This window comes from Electrona antarctica (genome assembly GCF_951216825.1).
Source record: "Electrona antarctica genome assembly, chromosome: 9".
Classification (NCBI taxonomy): Eukaryota; Metazoa; Chordata; class Actinopteri; order Myctophiformes; family Myctophidae; genus Electrona; species Electrona antarctica.
The window spans coordinates 40,616,133-40,635,280 of record NC_136790.1 but is presented as its reverse complement, the minus strand read 5'-3'; the positions used below and the strand labels follow the sequence as shown (position 1 = coordinate 40,635,280).

Sequence of the window (19,148 nt, the reverse complement as noted above, 5' to 3'; positions counted from 1 at the left end):
GTGATTAAACCAGTTCATTTATAGCACAGACAGAGAAAATATTATTCGGTAGGCACCCATTAATTTAAATGACTAGAGCGGTGCCTGTTGGGCACTGGAAATGCATGCCCCACCACAGTTATGGTTGTGTACCTTTTATGCCCATATATGGAGTTTTTATCAGGCATGCCCAAATATGGAATCTATGCAGGTGTCAATAATTGTGATGTCAGAACAGGCCAGCTCCATATATGGAGATGTAGGGGTGATCAGGTATGATCAATTGGCTAATTTGGGCCCTGTCCACAGCCTCTAGACTCTAGAGGCTAGAGCGCCCATTGGGCTCTGACCTACACTACTTGGAACAAAGTTTGAAATTCATGCCCCACCCAGTTACAGTATTATGTCTGTTATGTGTTCTGGAGTTCTTTGTCAGGCATGCCCAAATTTGCAGTCTATGCAGATGTCAGAATTATGTCAGGACAGCTCCATATGGAGATCAGGTCCAGAGCCCGGGCAGAGGCCTTTTGTAGAGGTTCTGAACAACTGTGGGTCCGACCGACTCAACACCGGGCACTGCACTCCCTGTGGGGGTGTGGAACGCGCGTGTCGAATTTGAAGTCGGTGCGGCGAACGGTTCTCGAGTTACGTGCATTACAGATGTACACACAGACAGACATACAGAGACGTGGTGCATTGGTTTAAGTCGAGCACACAATGTTGTCTGTTTAAAACCACAGTAGTTGGCTCCATGTGCCACATTCTTAATGAACTACAGATTGAAGACAATAAATATTTTGATTGGAAAAATGAGAATCGTGTGAGAATCGTGATCTCAATTCTTGGGAAGGAAAGAACAAGAATTGTGCAGCACTAGACTCAAGGCAAAGTCCCTTTTCCATGTTAATACTTAAATGGCTTTTTAACTCTTTGGAGGTTAATAGACCCTTTTCTGTCCATAAATATATTATGACCTCATCATGTAATGTCTAGGTTAAGTGATTCTTGCATCTCTCGAGATGGTCGTTACGGTTAGATATTTGCCCCCCTCCGCTTCTCTCTTCAATACAGTCAGCCACAGTCACACTAATTGGCCATCAGATTGCAGTGACATGCTTGGAAGTTTTTCCTTCCAAGAAGAAAAGATTGTCGTGGTACTGGTTTGATTACATTTTTATTGTTTAATTGACCACATTTCTGTCAGGTCCTCTTCATTTAACGGATGCATTTAAAAAATATCTTAGAAGCAGAATGAGTGAGTGAATAAATAAGAAAACGGTACATTTCCTTATATTCATTGACCAGTGGAAGGGGTAGTCTCTCTCTGTCTCTCTGTCTCTCTCTCTCGCTCTCTCGCTCTCTCGCTCTCTCTCTCTCTCTCTCTCTCTCTCTCTCTCTCTCTCTCTCTCTCTCTCTCTCTCTTTCTCTTTCTCTCTCTCTCTCTCTAAATAATTTAGTTTTGCTGAATGACCTGGTCTTACGACAAAATATAAATTAGCTTTATGGCAAATTTTCTAATGTCATGATCTCATTAGCCTTGAGGCTATAAAGTAGCAGTAAGGCTTAAGTCTAGTTTACACATCCTCACATGACACTTTGTCACTCTGCAAATGTGATAAAAGCTGTCATTTGACATTTTTCAATTGAAAAAGAAAAAAAGTGGCAAGGTTCATCTGACTGAGTATAAATTAAACTCTATATTAAATTCCTACATAGTAAAGTTGTTTTGTATGCTAGAGGCCATCAGAATTCAGAACAGTGGTGTGACGGATGAGAGAGTAGATTTGAATGAATGTACAGTATTATGCCCAAGCAATGATGAGGGCCACTTTGACCCACCTCAGGAAGCAGACGGGGGCCGGATATGTGGCCCCTGGAATTTAAACTGAAAGGGGAGAATCAATTAAGCAAATCTAAGTCTTATCAAATCAGTTGTCAAAATATACGGTAAGAGCCTCTCTGTTATATAATCTCTAAATTGAGCTTGTGTAACGCAGGTCAATAGGTGACTGGCAGGATCAGGGAAAAGCAGTGAAAATGAAACTTACTCCCAGGAAGTAAGATTCTGTATGCACAGATAGCGCATAGATCGAGTATAATCTTGTTGATTGGAGCTCGCCTGCTTTTTATGTCACTAGAGCTAGATCTTCGATTTGTGGGGGTAATGCTTTGGGATGAAAGTAGTTATCTTATCAAAGCCCTTCTAGCTGCTATCTCACTCACACAGCCAGACCTTTAAGCACCTGCCACAGTTGGTGTCTTTGCAAGAGCTCAAAGGAAACTGAGAGCGGTATGGTTCTCAATGGGAATGATGGAATGTCATCTAAGTTTGAGGTGGTGTGCATAGTGAAGGCTGCAGATTCTTTCAATAGGCCCAACAAGTTGGTAAAACTTATAAAACTTATACAAATACTAGATTTATATTGTTTGATGTATTGTGTGCATCAGTAGGCAATGAATCAGGTAATAAGAATGCTCTGTTCACTGGAAATCTGCACCTTCTACCAGAATCACAGTTAAGGTGGCCTTACACTAGCCGATTTTTTTCAATCTGAAATCTGATAGCACCACACACTACAGGATAATCGGAGCGGGGCAGAGCAAATATCAAACATTCTTGATGTTGATCGGGCCGATCCCGATCGCGCTTTGAGCGGTCGGGCACCCCCCGAGCGTCAAAAATGCCCGATTATCGGCTAGTGTAAGGCCACCTTTACTGTATAACTAACAGGTAAGGTAAACCAAACCCTACTATTACAATTTTGGTATCGGTATCAGTTGATTTTACAAAATGCACACATGCAGTAGTAACTTATTGATAGCTCTTGTTTTAATGGTCAGTAGTACCAGATTCACTGGTAACAAAGAACTTGACCTCAGTTGACCTGTTCCCTTTGGTGATGTTTTTTAATGTCACAACATTTCACATTTTTTTCTCCTCATATTTTTTTTCCCCCCTTTTTCTCCCAAGTTTTGTCGTTTATGCCAATTGATTCCTCCCCACACACATTTCTGTGTTGTCACTGCGGTTGCATCCTATCCTACTGACTCTGCCAGTGAGGAGCCCCTACCAGAAGGATGTAGAGCCTTTGTTCTACTCCTCCCACCAAACACTCCCTACTGACAGGTGCCACCCCAGCCCATGGGAGTACTGTACGTGCAATGACCAATATCAAAGTGAGTGAGTGACTGTGACATACATTAAAGTTAGACGACTGAGATATCGTTTTTTCTTTCATTACGGTATTTCAAAGAACTCGTTTTGTATTATTATTAATTTATTGTATTTTATTTTGAAAGCTATGCAACTTATGACTCCCCAAATCCCACATTACAAAGACAAGCAACAAAGGTTTAGATCTCTGCCTAGTTGTCAGCGAAGCCATGAAATTGTAAAACTATTGCCTTGTGATAAGACTTGTAGACAGCAGACAGCCCCTGGTCCCAGTAGACAGCATAGTGCTAGTAAAGCTGATGTGAGCTCAGATGACTCAGCGGTGTATTGAGCCCAGTTCCTTTTTTTCTGCCTCACATTGCATGCCATCAGGCCACAGTGCTGTCAGGGAGCATGTCAAGAGATCTGCACATCACTAAGATGCAGGGAGGTGAAAGAAGAAGCAGGATAATAGAGAACGGAACAAAGTGTGTGGGTCTATTGGGCTTGTAGAGAGGGAGGTTTGTCACTGCAGTTCAAATAGAGCTACAAAAACCCCCCACAAGAAAAACACCTTTGTTGTTGTGATAGACTGGCACCTTGGAAACCACATGCTCCAGCTGAGATGAGTTCATTGTTGACATGTAGTTGTGTACAGCTCAGAGGAGCTCCTTGTGGGTATCACCAAGTTCATGAACTGTCTATCCAGCATACACTTGATATGAAACGACACATGGTCGGCTATGGAATATGGATATGTGTACACAATCTGCAGATCTATCTGTATGCTCATAACAGGTGTCCAAATTCTGGAGAAGAAAGGAAATGTTGGTTATTAGTAATACTATTTGCATGACCCAATTGCAGACAAGCCAAATAAAAAACAGAGTGAAAATTCATGTCACTTTTCTCTGTCACTTTATCCAGACCACAGGTTTGACCCTTAACAATCCAGCTGTCGCTGTGACTCAAAATCAGCCAGCCTTGTTTGTTGTCAGGGCTGCTTGTACATATGCACATATCGGGGTAGATTCTTTTTTTGTGTGTGCAAGGGGCCAGTGTGCTAAAGCTGGGAAGGCTGCCAGGCAGCATGCAACGTGTCTGTTTTCTCCCAGAGGGACAAAACGGAAATGACAAGGCAATCACCATTCTGTCAGCATCACCATGGTAGCACCAGCAAGGTTATTTATCCTGAAGGTTAATGGGGATGGCGCCTGAAACCGAGGGGGCCAGATTGGGAGAAACATATGCCTGTTTTACTTAAGCAAGCAAGGGACACTGTGTGGTGTCACATAATGCACTTCTGAACTCTGAGCAGAATGTGGTGAATTGATGGATTCCTAAGCGTTGAACATGACAGTTCACTTAGTTACTTGACACACTGCCTAAAAATCTTGAATTTATTTTTTAAATTTGAAAGTAAGTAAAGCCAGGTCCACAAGGATTGATTATTTTGTTGACAGTGCCTAACACTCTTTCTGATTTAGTAAACCCTCTGCTACTGAAACTGGAATAATAATTGTCAAAAAGGCAGACAATTAAGTTTAGCAAGTTGACAAGTAATGTATTGATTGATTGATTGATTGAAGTATTTATTAACAGTTTGCAGAATAGGTACATTTCAAGCACTTAATACTCAATACAAAAACTGTTAACTGTGGACAACACCATAAAGCATTACACTTCTATATAACCAAAAACAGGAAATCATCATAAAGTAAAGGTAACCTGACTCTGCCAAATTGCGGCAGTATTGAGTTCACAAGTTCCCTCCTCCTACCTGCATCTGGTCTCTCAAGCAGAAACGATGAACCCGAAGCAGAGGGACAAAAATCTGATATCTCCATAACAATTTTGAGTTGTAGTCTTGTTAGGTTGTGTTTACATTTGCGCTGTGGCACAGCTTCAATATGTCATCAGTCTCGCGTTGATCCCGCCTCTAGCGGCCGCATATCGCTCCGATCAGCACTTCGGAGTACATCGTCTCTGCCCGAGAGAGACTAGATGGAAATAGGAGGAGGAACTCACTACTGCCACCATCTGGCAGAGTCGGGTTACATAAAAGGAGGTAAAAAGGGAAAAACATACATTGAGGGGGAAAAAGGGGGTGGGGGGGACTAAGACTTTTACGGGGGCCAGTTTCGAATTGCAGCCGCCCGTAGGTGCCCTTTGAGAGCGGTTTTGAAGGAGTCAAGGGATTCACATGTCTTAATGACTGTTGGTAGGGCGTTCCACATTTTGGTGGCATAGGAGTGAAGTGACACCCTCTGGTGTTGTGGGTGTGGACTTTGTTGACATTAAGGAAGTATTTAGACAGGTACATGGTATCTTGGTGGATAGATTCACTACATCTTGTGGAGCAAACCCATTGCAAGATGCTGTACTCTGTGGTCAGCCCTAAGCCATTCCAGCCTGTCAAAATGGGCAGGGGTGAGGGGAGTAAGGCCAAGTAGTAGCCTGACCAGTTTGTTTTGGGAAGTCTGGAGCCTTGTTTTGATGGCCTTTGAGGTGCTGTGGTACCAAGAGGCGCATGCATAGTCGAAACCTTGTACAAGGGCTTCTGTTAGGGTCTTAAATGTGTTTTTGTTGACCAGTGAGGAGATCCTGTATAGGAATCTTGTTCTTTCTTGCCTCCAGGATGGAACCTAGGTAGGTCATTTCATCTTTTCGTGTGATAGGCCCTGTACATGCCTATCCTCAAAATGGTAATGAATGCAGGCAGAGTGAAATCTGATCTGTCAGTCAATAAAATACTGGTATGGCGAATCCTTGCATCATTATTCTATATAGGCCATATCCGTTTATGTGCTCATATTTTGTAATATTATTATTTTAGTGTGTGTGTGTGTGTGTGTGTGTGTGTGTGTGTGTGTGTGTGTGTGTGTGTGTGTGTGTGTGTGTGTGTGTGTGTGTGTGTGTGTGTGTGTGTGTGTGTGTGTGTGTGTGTGTGTGTGTGTGTGTGTGTGTGTGTGTGTGTGTGTGTGTGTGTGTGTGTGTGTGTGTGTGTGTGTGTGTGTGTGTGTGGATATTTTCATTCATGTGGGCAAGTATCTGTGCATGTCACTGCATAGCCAGAAATGTATTCATGTAATTCAGGCAGGCTTTTATTTCCGTTTGCATTCGGCTCAAAGAGAAAAGCATGGGGAAACGGTGGAAGCTCTGGCATAGGAAGTGGGAGCCAACTTGTATTTCACTAACCAATTACAGTGCAGAGGGGCGTTGCTCCCAATTTGGTGATGTCAATGTTCTCTGCTGTTATTTTAACTGTTAACATTTGCTTCCAGATCGCATGTGAGAACATCCCAATTGTTCCATTTTACAGAAAATAATATTTATACACTCCCGCGGCCTGTCGCCTGGCTTTGTGCGTGATGACGCACAAAGATAAAGCCCCAATGCGACTTCCGCTTCTCACCGCATTTCCTTTTCTTCTGAACCAAGCTGTGTTATCACTAAGAGGGAAAGATTTCTTGGCCGCACACTTGTACCACGGGGTGACTTGTCTTCTACCCGGTGGTAATTACAAATCACAGCGACAAACGCCGACTACGTTTTCGGTCACTTTGAGTGAAAAACTTAAAAAGCGTTAGCCACATATAGCTTATCATTGCCCCCGCTTCATGGTCGGGGCAGCATAAGCTGGCAACACATGGCATTAGCTTAACTTGCTAACGGTGCTATCAAACCAAACTAAGCAAGTGTTAACCACGCTACAGCGAGGGTTAGCATTAGCTGCACACACTATATAGCTCGTAGCCAAAACGAGCTGGTTGCCGCTATATATAGCTCGCACACAAATGAGCTAGCTACCGCAACACATAGCTATTATCAAGCGCTAGCTGCAGCGAGTGCTAAACCACGCTACGGCTAGCTCATAGCTAAACGAGCTGAACCACACGAGCAGCAACCGCTAGCCAGTAGCACTGTTACCAACCAGAACTACGGCCGATAATACTGAATATGGATGACCGTGATGCTAACGCCCCGTCCTGTACACCACAGACCGGGCCACAGCTACACCACGCAAGCTTTGTCCACATGCAACATGCTGGCACCCGGCGATACACACAACTAGAGATGTCCCGATACTGTATCGGTATCGGGAAAAGTATCGGATCGGCCCTTATTTGTCATATCGGTTCATATCGGTATCGGCAAATATGCCAGTCTAACCACAGATCCCACACTGGGGTAAGGGGTTGACACTATGGCAGGTAAATAAAATGTTGGGGCATGTGGAGTTTGCTTTGGAGTTGCCCAAACTGCAAGTGCACATTTGAGTGAGGAGTCTGCTATAAACACAACATGAGATATAGCTATAAACACAACATGAGATCACTACACTGGTATCGGTATTTGGTATCGGTATCGGCTAACACAGAAATTGTTCAGGATCGGATCGGATCGGAAGCGAAAAAAGTGTATCTGGACATCCCTACACACAACCTGTGTGTTTATTGCCTAGGCCTGACCCATGCCCAGTCCGCTCTAGAGGAGCTATCACGACAATCCAAAAAGAAGCATCTGAGACGTGCCCGAAACTATTTCCTAGCCCCCTTCGATGACGACGAATTTGACCAGGATATCGAGCAACAACGTCGCCCAGACCCACCAGCGATAGACCCGTGGCCCAGCCACATGGTGTTAGCACAAAATGCTAACCTCCCAGATGAGCAGTGTGTACACTCGGATGGGCGCGAGGCCTAAATTGACTAAGACCGACAAACCTTCGGCTACAGTTAGCACAGTGCAGGCTAGCAAGACCACAGCTACACAAAGCACTCTTGCTAAACCAGTACCTCTCCAGGACGACCCACCTTGGCCCTCGGCTTCCTTGGAGCACTCTTGGGGCGGTATCATGGATGTTATGGAGCCGGTGTGGGTGAATATGTTGTCCTCGACAAAGCCAGAGATTCCGACTTCTCCGAAGGAGACTTCGGGCTCGATGAGCACTATACTACACTATATATATATATAGTATACTACACTATACTACGAGATGCTGGTTGACGAAGGTCCACAGCGCGAAGCTGACCCCCCAGGAGCCCTACTCCGCTGTTGATCCTCGAAGGAGCTGCCGCCCCTCCACCAGCCGCCGTTGCCGAGTGGCAACTCGGCACCAGTGGCTATCGAACCACACGTTCCCGTGCAGCTAGCACAGAATGACGAAGAGCGCCTAGCAGTTTTCAGAAGGGCAGCACTCCGGTGCGGATGTGAATGGCCACAGGCACCCCCGGATGCATTGTAGGCCTCCAGTGGCAGGGCCTGGAAGGGAGATTATGAGAGTCTCACATGCGATCTGGAAGCAAATGTTAACAGTTAAAATAACTGGAGGTTATATAATAACCGTGGTAATTTAACCATAACATTTGCGACAGATTCGCTAGGTGGACCTTCTCGCTTGCTTTCGCAGAAGAAAAGGGTGGGTGAGAAGCGGAAGTCGCAGAGGGGTTTTATCCCCTCGCGCGCTGGAGCGCACAATGCCTTAAAGCAACAGGCCGCTGGAGTGTATAAATACATTTTTCCGTAAAATGGAACAATTGGGATGTTATCACATCTGTCGCAAATGTCATGGTTAAATAACCACGGTTATTATATAACCTCCAGTTTTCTACCGGGGAGGAAGGGGCGGGGGATCGGTGAACCAATAGAATCCGCCGCTTTGAGAAGACTGTTTTGAGAAGAGAGCGCAGGAGTTAGGAAACTCTAGGGAAATTGAAGACCATGTGTGCTGCAGTATCCTAATTTACATAACAGTCTTATATTTGTCCAATTGGTGTAATTAAATGAATAATCAGTCTCATTGGTAAAAAAAAATGCAAAACATTTTCTGAGAAAATTATTAGTTTCTAGCCACACATTTGAAATGTGCAATCTGTTCAGAGAGAGAGCAAGAACATTGAATACAACTTTTTACTTTTAATGTTTTGTTCAGTTATTCACAATTCTACTTTTGTTACTCTCAGCCCAAAGATGATATGCTACTACTGTAACTAGATAAGTAAAGGTAGACAAGTGCAAGAGCGGTGATGCAACTTTGATCCATCAGTATTGGATGTGTCCTAAATTACAACCATTTTGGGGGAATGTGTTCGATACTCTATCCAACATTCTACATCAAAATCTAGACCCAGATCCCTTAGTGGCTCTCCTTGGCACTGCTGGAAGGGATGACCTTCCTCTAACACGCATAGAGTGTCGTATGGTCGTCTTTGCCTTGTTGCTCGCTAGGCGTGCCATTCTGCTCAAATGGAAGGATGCTGCCCCGCCCGTGCTCCGTCAGTGGCTTCGTGATATAATGTCCTGTCTCGAGTTGGAGATGTTAAGGTTTTCAATTGCCGGCTCTGAAAAAAGGTTTTACAAGACCTGGGGCCCGTTTATGACATTCTACCACAACACACAAACTGCATAGTGTGCCGTGCCTATGCCTCGGCCAACGCCAAACCACAGCGGAAACAAAATCTGCTCTGCTATGAAAAATCTGCATTTTATTTTATTATATTTTTAATTTTTGTAATTATGTATGCATGTATTTTGTGTATGTGTGTGTATATATATTTATTTTATTTCCTCCAGACTGTTTTTCCGACTATCCTTGGGATTGTGGGTGGGGGGAGGGTGGGATAGGGGATTGAGTTTTATTTTTATATTTTGTATGTCTGTTTAATACTTGCCCCTGGGCTACTGTCAAAAACCTGAATAAAAAGATTTTGAAAAGAAAAGATAAGTAAAGGTAGGTCAGTCTGCATCTTTCCTCTGGCTCTTGAAAGACTTTATTTTTGGGAATGCCATTAATTTTTCCTGTCCTGTGTAAAAGGGACCAACGAAATGTGTTTCTAGGATGCAGCTCTGAATAGCTGTCGAGCTGAAATGTTTCTGATGCTAAATTAAAATATAAGTTAAAGTCCTTGTGTGGGAGTGGCAATTTATGTTTAGTTTGAAGTATTCTAATCACACTGACTGGTGACATCAGCATGTTACCTCCCAGCTCAATGTTGTTACACATCATAAGCCTGAAAGATGAGTATTCAGACCTGTAATCTATCCATGGGCAGCATCCTTGAAAGTAAAGGGGCTAAATTGAGGACTGAATGATCAGTGTGTATCAGATACCAACAGAGTGGTGGCTTTTTGGTACAATTTGGATGTGTTAAACAGAGCATTCATGTCTCAACTACCAGGCTGTGTGGGAGTCAAGCATAGGAGATAGAATGATTGATTACCCTATTCAGGGAAATGAAATGATTACTATATTTACCCAGGGTATCTGGGCTAAGCTCAAGAACTTGTTTCCAGCCAGGCCCTGCTCATAGAACATTTCATCGTAGTGGTTCAATGTCTTGTTCAAGGGCACTTCAGCGGTGGTAATTTTAACGTGCCGGACCGCTGATTCGAACTGGCGACCTTCCGGTATCAAGACCGGTCCGCAATCCGTTCGGCCACCCCTATTCAGGGGTCACAAAGAACTTTAGTTTCAGTACCATATAGAGAAAATCTGTCCACTTGCGTCTTCCATGCAAAACAAAAGTTAGTTGCAGACAGAATACAGTTTAGTTTAGGAGTTTAACAGTTATTTTTCCTTTCTAAATGTCAGTGAGCATGGCTTCAAGGTTAGTCGAATTTAATTAAAATGTGTTTCTAAAAAGTACTGGAGTCTATAGAAATCAGCTACAGTCACTAGTTGGTGGCTGAGATAGTGAGTCACAGACTCACAGTACATTATAGCAATATATTCAGAGGAAAATAGGAAAACACTCCAACATCTCTCTGCGCTGAAAGGCTGTTGATGTTGCCGCTGTATCACAACTCAAAGCTATACTTCTGTAATGACAGGTACTGATAACTGTAAATAAATAACATTGCATGCTTGGGAAGGCGTAGCCTCGATACCCAGGCTTTCATTTTCGTCTGCTGTCAGAAATACAGAACAACCCTAACTATCTCTGGGAATTTATGAACCATCGTTTAGTATAATGAGACATATCTTAGCCATATCTCATCAAATTCTTTCAACACAGTAATTTTAGATCATACCATTGATTCTACGATGCACCATACATTCATCTGAAACATTTAAAGCACATGAATCATGATTATTAGTTTAAACTTAAAGAGTACCCAGTGTGCAAACAAAGGATTTGACACAGATTAATTGACTGCTGCTGTGCAATCCTCAGATTTCAGCCCCACTCATTCTCTTCCCTTTTTAAAGGCGAACTCATCTTCCCATCAGTAAATCTATTTTGGATGGCAAATTAGCAACATTAACTGTTTTTTACATCACTTGTTTATTTGTGTATAGCCACAAGCCAGCAAAAATAACGAGACCTTCCTGGACTTGACATTAAGGCTTGTCCTGTTGTCCGGGACAAGTAATACATCTTTCTGGACAAGTGCATACAAATGTCACTTGTCTGTTGGACAAGTGACTATTGGTTGCACTTTTTCTGTGATGCTCCTAGCAGCCAACAATATTGTCTGGATATTGTCTGGCTTTTCTAATAATCACCTTTCCAATATTGTCAATAGCCCTAGATTAGAATGTCTGTGATTTTACATGCACTTCATGTATTCCAAATACACCATAGATCGGTCCTATCCGCACACAGTTAGTAGGCTGACCACGTTGGCATTTAAACTTGTAGCACTGCGTGTGTGTGTACTCACCCAGAAATTAATTCCTAAGACTTGGAGACAGATATTATCCTCTAGTTTCATATCCATTTGAAAGTTCAGAATGTCGTCCGTGTGCAGCTTGTGGAAAAGTGGAGATATTTTTCTAGATGTTTTCCTGCCAGAACTTTCAAATTAATATGAAACTAGTCCCCAAAACGAACACATATCATAGACATTCTAGGGATATTAACTTGTAAACTGAGAATATTCATCTAATATAATATATATATAATATATTGTATTCACCAATTTACCTGTACATGTTTTCATGTATACTACATATATACACTGTATACACACTGCATACTTATTTTGTGAAAAGGGAGAAAACAGTCTAATGTTCATGGTGGTCCCACTATTTTCAATGCTACGTTAGCAGAAACCAGGTGGAGTATAGGAGATGATTAGTTTTAAATTAAAAGAATAAGGTCATTCTTCTACATGGAGGCAGAGTGAATATGCCACTGGGGCCTATTTTCCTCAGCATACACTGAACTCCTACTAATCTGAAATATATACAGTATACCTTGTGTCTACATGTGATCGGCAAGCAGCTGTTCCTTTACGTAATTGTTAATGCTGCATTTATGCCTGGCTTTTCTTTTTCCTCCAGTTTGTGTGTACCAATTCAGAGATTATGCCAACTTTTTGTGGGATCCAGACCTCACCAGTCAGTACGAGTACACTTTGCATGTGGTTTTCAGGGAAGACGATTCATCCCAATTATAGTTAATGAACAAATCAAACATTTTGTGGAATTGTACTGCCTCAGCTGTGCGACAGCTCAAACTAGTGATAAGGCTGGTAGAAAGATGAATGCAACAATACAAGTTGTGTATTTATAGAGAAATATTTGATATCAAACTTTTAACTTTTTGGAGAACTCTCGCTCTTAGACATACAGCACTGTACCGTATAAAGCCATCCATGATCCAGGAGACTTTGGTAAAGTCATCTTTTCCAGGAACACTTGACAAGTTGACCTATATTTCTAGGGAATGTGATAGTGTGAATATTGGGTCAACCCAGAAAGGTTAGAATCTGTGCATGAGTGTGTTGTATCTCCGTTGGCCCAATGTGTCCCAGAAGAGATCAAGGAGACAAAACGTGCACTTTTACTTTTCAGAAATAACTACCGGTATTATTGAGCGGTGCCTCCGCTCCATTACGGAGCTATGTCCATCTGTATGTACGTCTGTCTCTGTGTCTGTATGTCCGAGCACGGAAAGCTGCAACACCCAAAGTGGCCAGTACAGTACAGTACGAGCCTTGGGCTGTTCCTTGGGCTCTGGATGTTCCGGGGATCCCCGGGCGGGGCCCCCACACGGACCCCCCGGGGACCCCCACATGGCAACTCTGTCATTTCCTGACCGTTTCGGATGCGGTGCGGCTCACCGAAACCGGCCCAGCAACCTGGGCGCGTTCCTGGGGGTATAGATGTTCCGGGGACCCCCGCACAGTACACTACAATACAGTAGAGTACAGTAACTATAACAATAAATGTGTAGTTGCACCACTCAGTTCACACAGGTGTGATTTTATTGGTGAAATATATATATATATATATACAGACACTCTTTTTCAAAAGGTCATACACACCACTACTTTTGATATACCTTTGAGATACACTGTTGTACGATGAAATAGTAATTAATTTATGAAAAACACTGTCCAACAGTGATGATATATTTGTACATATCTGTCAAAAGGATAAAACCCAATTGATTGTGGTCCTTCAGAAGCTAGAGGATGCTAGAGGAACTTGCGTTGCCATGCTCAATGCACATTCCTTTTCTCTCCCTTCCTGTATAAGGTATATAGAGTGTCGCAGTCCCGCCCCCTTTCAGAACGACGAGAGGCCCAGGAAATAATTCCCCATTAATTTTCCCCATAGTATTTTAAAAAGTATTTATTTAAAGACGTTTACACCGCGGACAAAGCCAACTCGGCTCGTGACAAATCATGACAATAAACACAATGGTTTGGGCCGATCAAATAATTAGTAAGAAGAAAAATAAAACAAAAAGTGTACCCTGTATACACAGGTGGTGAAGTCACACAGAGATTATTCAAGCTATCTTCGGTGCACAACTAATTATAAATCTGTAACTTTTGTGGACTAGGGCTAGGCAACGTGTGTAAATAAATGGTCTGCCATATTGTGCCCTTTTCCAACTGCATTGTGTTCATTCATTCACACAGCGACGGTGGAGGCAGCCATACAAGGCACCAGCCTGCTCGTCCTGAGCCATTGTGTAACCTCATGTCTCCTCTTTGTGCAGGGAACCATGGGCCTCGAGGCTGGGCAGCCTCCTATCTGGAATGTGGGGAGAAGAACCAATCACCTGTGGACATTGTAGATGAGGATTCGCAGGTCTCCCAAGAGTGCCAGGAACTAACACTTGACAACTTCAATACCAAGTCGTCCAACGCGACCACAATGAAAAACACTGGGAAGACAGGTCTGTATTACTGCAATTTACCAAAACGCTGATTTCCCCATGTTCACTTAACTCTTGAGTCCATTTGTATGTCACAGAGAATCTCTGTTCATATCTGGCATCGATAAATACCAAATGCAGTGTTTTGGTGGAATTCCATGCAGGCACTAATGAAATATCCCGTTAATGCTGGAATTCCGAAGTATTCTGATCCGCTCCAGACACCTCACCTCATGGCACAGCACCAGGGAAGTCAAGAGGGCAGTTGGCATGCTTTGGCATGTTGCTAGGCTACTGTACACTACAGGGATGTCTGTCCCAGTGGGAGCTTCATCAGACATGCAGTATAGCACCACTTAACAATAATACAGTGCACATTATTCAGGCAAACGCAGAGGTCAATAGTTAACGAGGACTGGATTGGTTTAAATATTGGAAGGAAATTAGTAGCCATTCAATTTAACTGGATAGGACACAGAGTTTTAATTTCTGGTTAATTTCCGGTTAGTATCGGTCGCTTAGCAACCTAAACCCATTCATACGTTGGCGAAGAACGCAATCTATTATAATCCACTAAAAAGACCATTGGACACAATACCGTCTTTTGCAGTGAAGCGTTGGCTTTCATAGGACGACGGACGTACAGTAAATGACGGCCTTTGGCAGTCAATGTGTTCATTGACTTGACTTGAAGTATTCATTGTGAAAATACAATTGGCATTTTATATAATCACAGTAATATCCAAATTTAAACTAAGTTAGTATCAACTTTGTTGGAAGGATCGTTTCCACAAGAGCATTACACCTGATAGACATACAGTTGGAGGCCATCGATATTGTCCTTTTCTTTTGGCTGAGGTTTGCGTGATCTGCGCAAAAGGACAGTTAACCCATTTTGGGCGGGAACCCCTTTTGGTGTTTTAAACATTATGTTATAATTTAGCTATTGAAAAATAGCAGATCTACAAGCTCATAGCGCGCCACCGAGTGGCGCGCTACGAGCTTGTAGGTCTGCTATTTTTGAAAAATCGTGAAAATATTTATTTCAGAAAACTGGAGGATTTAGAAGGATTTTTTAAAATGTTGAGGTCAGGCCTAAATGGGTCAAATGATAAGGGACAATATCGGTGGCACCCAACTGTACAGTAAATGACGGCCTTTGGCAGTCAATGTGTTCATTGACTTGACTTGAAGTATTCATTGTGAAAATACAATTGGCATTTTATATAATCACAGTAATATCCAAATTTAAACTAAGTTAGTATCAACTTTGTTGGAAGGATCGTTTCCACAAGAGCATTACACCTGATAGACATACAGTAGGCCTGTTATATAGCTCAGGGAAATCAGTGCCTGCAAAATGAGTTTATCATGCATTTTTCCTCACACTTCCATTTTTCCACTGCTTGACTTCTTGTTTCTATTGGGCCGTTGGGGATTTTGCTATAGTCTGGTCACATAGATTTTTTTTCTTCTTTTCCTTTAGTGAAGGCATTTTCTTCATTAAAAGCAGACTTTGCTTGTTTCTTAGCAGTTTACTCGGCTCCCTATGCACAGAAAGATTCTTCAATCTTCAAACTTGTTTTTTTACTTGGTAAAATGCCATTCACACCGAGCACTATAACTATGAAGATAACTATATCGTTCACCATTGTATTTTGTTTTTATAGTTGTTTGAACTCTGCCATCCACTTCACTTAGAATGTTCAGCTGCATATAACATCCATAGACCTTGAGAGCTGAAGTCCTGACCTTAACTGATCTCTCCAAGTGTTGCTGATCTTCCTCTCTTGAGGGTGAAGAGTGTATTTGTCTTTCATCCTAATGAGCCTTGTTCGTTACCATGACAACCACACCAACTCATGAGGCGGCACAGCATTGCTTCAGGCTGCTTTTAGAAATCCACCAAAAGGTGGAAATAACAGATGCACATTCTTACTGGGCATGCCGTCTATAATAAGAGCTGTGTATCGATAGTATTGGCACTTTGGCACACCAGTGTGTGCGGCCACTTTCCTGTCCCTTGAAGACGACTATTCAGTTTAAACTCCCGTGGACTGCCACCACTACAAGGACTTGGGTGTGCGTAGCATTCTTGTGTACAATATGGCGTGACGATATCAACATGATGTCCGAGATCCACATGGAAGCCGAGCCGCTGATTTATAACAGGTTTCAGTCTTCCTCAAAGCATAGTGTTGGACTGCTGCTATTTCCACCTTTTCATCGCTACATTGACCGTATAGTTGAGAACCCACAGCCAGGGGACGATGCAATCAGAGAAGGCTCACCTGCACCTGCTCCACATTTTGAGGCGGAAGTTCCAGACCCACAGGAACGCACCCAGGGTGCCGGGCTGGTTCGGGCGAGCCGCCCCACGTCCGAAACGGTTGAGAAATGACAGAGTTACCGTGTGGGGGTTCCTCTACTGTACCCTGTACTGTACTGTCACTGTACTGTACTGTCGCACCCGGAATCATCATATATAGAGTTAATATGTGCGTGTGTGTTTGTGTGTATGTTAGCCTTGTTAGGTTGCGCACAGGTGGTGAAAAACAACCATGCTGTTTTCGTGCTCATACCCAGCCAGCAGCCAGCCAGCCACACACATAGGGCTCCATTTTTGTCGCTGCCTTTACCTGAGACCAACAAAAAAAATATATATATATATATATATATATACCAAATATAGCTAGTTTACACAGAACTTAAATTTAAAAAATGAGCGAGATTTGAGCGAGTTGTGACTATCAATGAAAAGACGAGTGTTCTTGGCTCTGTGGGGTGGGGAAAAAAGAAAAGAAAAACGGCACGGGGGGAGGCGGGTGCAGCACAAGTGAGACTTCAAGGCAGCAACACCAAAATGGAGCCTATAGTGCTCACTGCTCAGACCCACCCTCCGTAAGGGAGTGGTTGCACCACTCAAAAAATGCCAGTGAATTATCGTATGTGTGATATGTGAGCTTCAAGGAAAAGGAAAAAAACATCCACACACTAGTTTCTAGAGCTCCATCAGACTTCTTTTTATTAAAGGCAAAGAGTTGCAACGTTTCGACACTAGATCTTCATCAGGCAAATATCAAAAGATGTGCACACAATCTTCTCTGTGAACTGATATGTGAGCTTACCATAATCACAGTAATCCTTAATCATATTCCATCATTCAAGGGCTTTTGGATAGAAATGTTAGATTACTGCAGGCAGAGTGTCTGTAGGTGCGTTTCCATAAAGCCTTTTTTTTGCGCATTAAGGTTCTTTCGCAAAATCTCCTGGATGGAAACACCTCAAAATGCGCATAAATCTGCATTTTTCGCAAAAACACTTTTTCGCTAGAAGGTGGCGGATTTTGGGGCTATATCGAAAAAGTGAAATGCGCAAATGGGTTATGGAAACACTTGCGGAAAATATTTCTAATTAGAAAGCATTGAACTCGCATTATATCGCTTTTAACAGTTGGAAAAGAAAAAAACACACGCGATGGTGAGTATAGTGGACTTGTGGAGTGATCGAACGGGAGGGTGGGTGGGATGTGGATACATAAATTATTAAATTTACACACTCAAGTCTCGAAGCCTCTGTCTGCAGGCTGAGGCTCTTTTGCTCTCCCCGGTGAGGGCGTTCGCCGTTGATCATGAAGTTAGATCGGTGATATTTCTCCTAAACAGCTCGGAACTAAACGGACGAGAGGAGACTAGTCAAAATGGAAATGTACTGTCAAGTCGCAGGGCAGGGGTCCCGATCGTCCCTGTACTTTGAAAACGAAACTATACCAGCCCCTGTCTAGACAAAAACACACGCCTATTTATTTAACAGACAGCCTGTTTGAAAGACAGCCTGTCCCAGTGGCCAATCTGGACAGCGGACTTCATGCAGACCAACTTGAATAGCCTAAAAGAACGTCAAATGCACCGTGGTGAAGAACAAATCAGAGAAGTGTGTGTGTGTGTGTGTGTGTGTGTGTGTGTGTGTGTGTGTGTGTGTGTGTGTGTGTGTGTGTGTGTGTGTGTGTGTGTGTGTGTGTGTGTGTGTGTGTGTGTGTGTGTGTGTGTGTGTGTGTGTGTGTGTGTGTGTGTGTGTGTGTGTGTGTGTGTGTGTGTGTGTGTGTGTGTGTGTGTGTGACATGATCAAATAATCGTGTAAGATTATCCTGTAGTGTGTGATGCAGATGCTATCAGATTTCAGACATCAAACGGTAAAATAAATGTGAGATAATATACGCCTCTCTGCGCGTCTCACTTGACTGGCAAAATAGCACCATCTAGGCCTACTGCTTATTTAATATCTCCAAAGAAGCGCATTTTGTCAGTGGATGGAAACAAGAAAAATACGCTTTTCTTTTTTCGAATTACTTACTTATTCGCTTCCTATTTTCGAAATGTTTTGATGGAAACCCACCTTGTAACTGTGACCAGCTGATGGTCGTTGACGCTTAATTGATGCATCAAGGAAGGCAATTATGTTTCTGCACTGTCTAATAGGTCTATTCTAAGATAGCATCTTAAATAAATGTTGTGAAAATGTGACTTTGATTGTAAAGTTTTAATACAAATAGTTCCAATGTCATTAAATGTAAGGTTGTAATTTTGTAATTATGCAAGGGCCATCTAATAGAAGAGTTACGATATTGATGGGGCAGAAACCGAGCGCTCGAGCACTGTTCATGCAGCCTGAACTGAGCCAAGCTGGAGTTGGAAATACATTGTTTTCAACGAGGGTGGCACAAACAAGAGCTATTTTAAGCATGTGTGCGACATGACAACTGTTTTATAGTATTGTACAGTAACAAACAACTAAAGTCTCTTTAATGTTTATGTTGTTCTATTACTACAAAACAATCTAAAATAAAGGAATTTAAGATCATTAAAGCTGGGCTATTGCCTGAGTCCAATGCATTTCTG

The 19,148-nt window shown here is 42.7% G+C and overlaps 2 protein-coding genes across 2 annotated transcripts in view; both read left to right on the top strand.

Annotated features, from left to right (window-relative positions):
* Positions 1-19,148, top strand: part of cplane2 (ciliogenesis and planar polarity effector 2) — a 395,788-nt gene that overhangs the window by 278,348 nt on the left and 98,292 nt on the right. The gene's annotated exons all lie outside the window — the stretch shown is intronic.
* Positions 1-19,148, top strand: part of ca16b (carbonic anhydrase XVI b) — a 128,047-nt gene that overhangs the window by 39,252 nt on the left and 69,647 nt on the right. Inside the window, 1 exon segment of the mRNA XM_079509913.1 lies at positions 14,092-14,271. Coding sequence (XP_079366039.1) covers positions 14,092-14,271 — 180 coding nt within the window.